Raw genomic sequence first — 6053 nt, forward strand, 5'->3', positions numbered from 1 at the left:
AAAAGAAAAAAGAAAAAAATAGATGTGTATCACAATAAAAAAAACCATGACAGATTAAGCAAAGTCTTTGAGGTTACAAAAGGCAATTAGTTGAAAAACCGAACCCTTTAAGAGTCATTCCGAGTATTCAACTATGAAACAACTATTTTGAACATTCCCCCTCTCGTGCTTCTTGCCCTGCATTACTCGTCTACAGTTTCGATCACTCTCATCCCAATTTCGTAAGTTCACTCCCTCTCTGCATTCTCTGCATTTTGTGTGTGAGAGTGTCGAATATGGGCGAGGGAGCAGCGATCGGAATCAATCTGGGGACGATGCACTCGTGTGTGGGAGTGTGACAGCACGACAGGGTGGAAATCATCGCCAATGATCAGGGAATCGAACCACTCCTTCCTATGTTTCCTTTACTAATACAGAGCGTCTGATTGGAGATGCAGCCAAGAACCAGGTCGCCATGAATCCCATCAACACTATTTTCGGTCTGTAATCTTTACCATTTAATCTTTGTCACTCTTTTGAGGGAGTTTATTCCACTGCTTATTGTTGTATATGTGATTCAGTTGTATATTAATTCCCCTTTCATTCTCAAATATGAACCGGGATTGACATAATTCAACTTATAGTTTTTTGAAGGCGATTGATAAAATTTTACATGCTGTATGATAGCCTTTGCCTAGAATTTGCATCTGTAAGATTCTGTTTGTGTAGAATTTGCATTTGTGTTCAATCTAAATCAGTTCTTTATGTTATGGTAGATGCAAAGCGGTTGATTGGTAGGAGGTTCTCTGATCCCTTCGTTGTGAGTGATACGAAATTATGGCCTTTCAAGGTCATTTCAGGGGTTGGCGATAAGCCCAGCATCGTTGTAACATACAAAGGGGAGGAGAAGCATTTTGCAGCCGAAGAGATCTCTTCCATGGTTTTAACTAAGATGAAGGAGATTGCAGAAGCTTATCTTGGGACCACTGTTAAGAATGTTGTGGTCACTGTTCCTGCATACTTCAATGATTCTCAAAGGCAGGCAACCAAGGACGCAGGGGCAATCTCCGGGTTGAATGTTATGAGAATCATCAATGAGCCCACTGCTGCTGCTATTGCCTATGGGCTTGACAAGAAGGCTAGCAGTTCTGGTGAGAAGAATGTTCTTATCTTTGATTTGGGTGGAGGTACTTTTGATGTGTCTCTGCTCACAATTGAAGAGGGTATTTTTGAAGTGAAGGCTACTGCTGGTGATACACATTTGGGTGGTGAAGATTTTGATAATAGATTGGTGAACCACTTTGTACAAGAGTTTAAGAGAAAACATAAGAAGGACATTAGTGGTAATGCCAGAGCCCTCAGGAGACTCAGAACTTCCTGTGAGAGAGCTAAGAGAACCCTTTCATCAACTGCCCAGACCACCATTGAGATTGATTCCCTATATGAAGGTATTGACTTCTATACCACTATTACTAGGGCTAGATTTGAAGAGATGAACATGGATTTGTTCAGGAAGTGCATGGAGCCTATTGAGAAATGCCTGCGGGATGCGAAGATGGACAAACGCTCAATCCATGATGTGGTTCTTGTTGGTGGGTCTACTAGGATCCCTAAGGTTCAGTCCTTGTTGCAGGACCTCTTCAATGGCAAGGAGCTTTGTGTTAGCCTCTTGTTGCAACAGGGTATCATTTTTCATGATTGACATTTTTACATGCCAAATATGTCATACTTTGCAAGCTGCAGTGTTCCATATTTCCAGATGAGACCAAAGAAGAAAGCCATGAAGTGTGCTAGTACAAATGCCACTGCTAATTCCAATTTTTGATGAGTTGTTCCAGTTTTGAAGAGTTTTTCATTTAAGGGAGGTCCAAACAGTCTAATCTTGGTCTCCCTAGGTTTCAATTTCCTGTTGTAGAATATAGAGAATGCATCTATCCAAACAGTTTAACCTTGGCAGATTTTGTAGATAGGTAGAGAATCAAAGGGACCCAACTGTTTAATCTGGGCCCTGGCAGAAATAAGTGCAGATTTAGATAGGAAACATTCAAAAGAAAAATTGTAATTTTGCGTCTGCAAATCTAAGTGCACCCTAATCAGAAAAGAGGAAAAAATGTTAGGAAAGTAGGATGGGTAGGTAGCTGTGGTTGCAGAATGGTGATTCATGATCAATTTTGTGTTTCAAACTGTGTTTTATCTTTACAGATCACATTGCAGGCAGTTTTGCATTCAGAAGAGCTCAGAGATGGACATCACTAACTCCCTCTTCTTCTAAATTCCCCAAGTCACTTACTAATTTCCCCAAAGAGGTCAAGATCTGCTTGATTCCTCTTAGTTTCATCATCATCCATATCAGTCACCTTGGTGAAGATCTCCTTCACTCAAGGATCTCAGTTCCTTTCAAGTTATTTTCCCCAAATTTAGATTAGATCCCTGACCTAAGCGCTTGCTGGTCACCTTCATATTAACTATTAACAGTATTATATAACTCCCTAGCAGTTTTCCCCTTCCCCTATTAAAACTATGTACATAAAACTCCCCTATGTAAATATCCCCACCCTGGCAATATAGCCATATTTTTATAAGTCCGGGGAAAAATGGTCCATCTGGGGCTGTTTTTAACCCATCCGAGTCATAACAGGGATTAATCTAACACCTGTTCAGACTAATAACCTATTCCCTAGCCCTAAAACCCTCAAAAAACCCCCTACTTCGCCCCCAAACCAAAGTTCTGTACATAAAATCCTAAACCCGCGCGCATTTAACCCATATTTTACCCCTTACCCTAAGTCCCAACTGTAAATATTAATCGCGCCTGTTTCAAAACCCCGAACCCACTTTCCCTAAGTCATAACCCACCCGCGCGCATATTAAAAAAGGTATATTCTTCGCATATTCCCCGTCCTTTATCCCGCCATCACCTCGCACCGACCGCCGACCGTTGGATCGCCCGCCCCACAGATCAACGGTGGGCGGGCCGTCCCATCTCCTAAGCGCCCGAGCTTTAGCGTCCGGGAGATGGGCGGTATTACCGCCGTACCTCCCGCCACGCGTCAAGCGTTGGGCTGTGGCGGAGGCCCCCCTCACGAAACCACCATCCCCAAAAAGCGGTGCGCCACAATACCGCTTACCACCTCCTGCCCTGTGACGTCGCCGCTTACGTCACCCCCTGCACAGTCACCGCTTACGTCACCCCCTGCACAGTCACCGCTTACGTCACCCCCTTGCCCAGTCACTGCGACACGTCAACCGCCTGCGTGGCCTCCTGCCACCGTGTCGCCGAGTCATCTGCCTGCGTGGCCCCTTGCCACGTGTCATGCCACATCACCGTCTGTACATGATGATGTCATGCTGACGTCATGCTGACGTCATCCCACCACGTCATCATGCTGACATCATCGCTGACGTCACCCGCCGTACAATGTCACATCATGCTGACGTCATGCTGATGTCATCAGCACTTTTTTGGCGCGAAGGAGCAAAAGTCGCACTTCGGAGCCCCGGAATCCAATTCTGAGGCAGTTTTTGATGAGCGATTTGCGCAAATCGCTCATCGCAGGATTTTTTAGGCCGAAATGGAGAATCTTCAGGGAATCTTCAGGGAATCTTTCCATTATGCAGCCCCAGGAAGCCCGAAAAGGCGCAAAAGGACCCGTTTTCTTCGCGAAAGCATTCAGGAAGAAGCAGAAGCCAGTTTTAAGGGAACAGAGGCCGAGCAGCGGCCATTAACTTGTGATTAGACCCGCAGCAAAGAAGAAAAGCGACCCAGTTCATCTGTCAGAGAGTATCAGAGGAAAGAGAAGCAGCAAAGTGTACCATTTAAATTGTTTAATGGAAACCTTCAGTTCCCAAAGCAGGTTAACATTGAATGGCCGCCAATTAAGTCAAATCAAGCGGTGAAAGCCCATCCTTACCTTCAAATCACAATTAAGGCATTCAAAGCCACAGGACAGCAAAGAAGCAGAAACCCATGCACATTTATTTCAGAAGCACCTGCACCAAGCCACCAAGGACTACATAAGTTATTCAGTTTTGATACGGCCGCCCCAGCGCAGCCTGAGATATTTTCATGCATTTATTTCAGATAGGAGTAGGTAAATTAATTATTCTTTATGACCTAATTAGGTCAAGATGTAATAAAGAACTTTGTGGATAGAAAGTTTTTCCCTATATATACCACCCTCTGTATAGTTTTAAGGGTTGGTCGATTGAGAATTTTCACTAGAGACTCGCACTGTATACCTGACTGTTTCTATAATCAAAGATTGCAGAAATCTTGGAGATAAAACTATCTATTGTGAATGAATGTTTATGGAGATATGAAGATGGAATTCTTGTGCTGCATCCTGAAGCAATAAGTGCATCTTACCTCTGTTTTATTGTTATCACTATCTAAATAGCAGAAAGAAAGAATAGCCTAGAATTAGTTTAAATACTCTCTATGATCAATTTCTGCTATTTCTTTATGTTTTCCTCTGATTGAATTGGTTATGAATATGAATTCCTTCTGGCTCATGTTTACCTCGATTCACCTGTGTTTTCCAATTATCTAGGGATTCTTAACTGCCCCTAGGTAGCGCCTTGTCATTTTCCCTTGTTAAGCATAATTGAGAGATTCTTAACTGCCTCTCATTACTTAGCATTTCTTTCCATCCCTTAAACCTGAAACATCGTTTCATGCTCAGCTAGCTTGCTCCATTTTCCCTCACTGTTATTAAGGAAAAGCACCAGCAGTTTTTCTCCTCGACTCCATGCCCAATGGTTCAAAACCCTTAGACTATGCTTTGCCTCTCTACCTGAAATATCAATTTTCCCACCAAAAACAAAACAAAAAACCCTCTGAGCTCGAGACCTAGCCTAAAATCATTTTCAACAAAGCTAAATCTTAAAGAGAGAGCCTTCTCTAATTGCAGGTTGGCTAGAACCTGCAGTCCAAAGTTGGTCTGTGGTTACCTCAGCCGTATCCTTTTCCAGAGCTTAAGGACAACCTGAGTGATAACACTCTGCAAGAGCATTAACCCTGATGAGGCTGTTGCATACGGAGCTGCAGTGCAAGCTGCTATTTTGAGTGGAGAGGGCAATGAGAAAGTGCAAGATCTGTTGCTTCTAGATGTTACTCCCCTTTCATTAGGGCTAGAAACTGCAGGTGGGGTTATGACAGTTCTCATCTCCAGGAATACTACCATCCCCACAAAGAAGGAGCAAGTCTTTTCTACTTACTCAGACAACCAGCCTGGTGTGTTGATTCAAGTGTATGAGGGTGAGCGAACTCGAACCAGGGACAATAACTTGTTGGGTAAATTTGAACTTTCTGGTATTCCCCCTGCTCCCAGAGGAGTTCCCCAGATCATTGTGTGCTTTGATATTGATGCCAATGGTATTCTAAATGTCTCTGCTGAGGACAAAACCACTGGTCACAAAAACAAAATCACCATTACAAATGACAAGGGTAGATTGAGTAAGGAGGAGATTGAGAAGATGGTTCGTGATTCTGAGACATACAAGGCTGAAGATGAAGAGCACAAGAAGAAGTTAGAGGCCAAGAACTCTTTGGAGAACTATGCTTACAGCGTAAGGAATACCATTCGAGATGATAAGATTGCGGCAAAGTTAGATCCATCTGATAAAAAGAAGATTGAGGATGCCCTTGAACAGACTATCCAGTGGCTGGATAACAACCAGCTTGCAGATGCTGACGAGTTTGATGACAAGATGAAGGAGCTGGAGAACACTTGCAATCCTATCATTGCTAAGATGTACCAAGGCGCTGGTGCTGATATACCTGGTGGAGCCTATGGAGCTGCTGGCTCTCCTGAACAGGGTTATTCTGCTGCTGCAGGCTCGGGGCCTAAAATTGAGGAAGTTGATTAAATAATTTTCACCTTTATATCGTGTTAAAAGATGATAGAATGCACTTACAAACCAAGATTTAGAAGGTGGATTGTCTCTCAATTTTAGACATGAGAATTGAATGTTGTTGTTTTGACATGTAAGGAAATGAGGATTTGTTTTGGATATTCTATCTGGTCGTTATGAGCTATGTTCTGTACCGCTAAGGGATTTTCCTTGAAATATTT

General features: G+C 43.1%; 1 protein-coding gene across 1 annotated transcript; it reads left to right on the forward strand.

Moving 5' to 3' along the window:
• The first annotated feature begins 439 nt into the window (after positions 1–439).
• Positions 440–5847, forward strand: LOC149161342 (heat shock cognate 70 kDa protein-like). Its single transcript, XM_089435511.1, has 3 exons — positions 440–479; positions 756–1637; positions 4970–5847. The coding sequence occupies exons 1-3, from the start codon at positions 455–457 to the stop codon at positions 5845–5847; spliced, it is 1785 nt and encodes a 594-aa protein (XP_089291637.1). The 5' UTR covers positions 440–454.
• The last annotated feature ends 206 nt before the right edge of the window (positions 5848–6053 follow it).

The sequence above is a fragment of the Pinus tabuliformis genome, chromosome 5_2, assembly GCF_031772625.1.
Source record: "Pinus tabuliformis cultivar Carrire ecotype Pingquan chromosome 5_2, CPIR1, whole genome shotgun sequence".
Taxonomy (NCBI): domain Eukaryota; kingdom Viridiplantae; phylum Streptophyta; class Pinopsida; order Pinales; family Pinaceae; genus Pinus; species Pinus tabuliformis.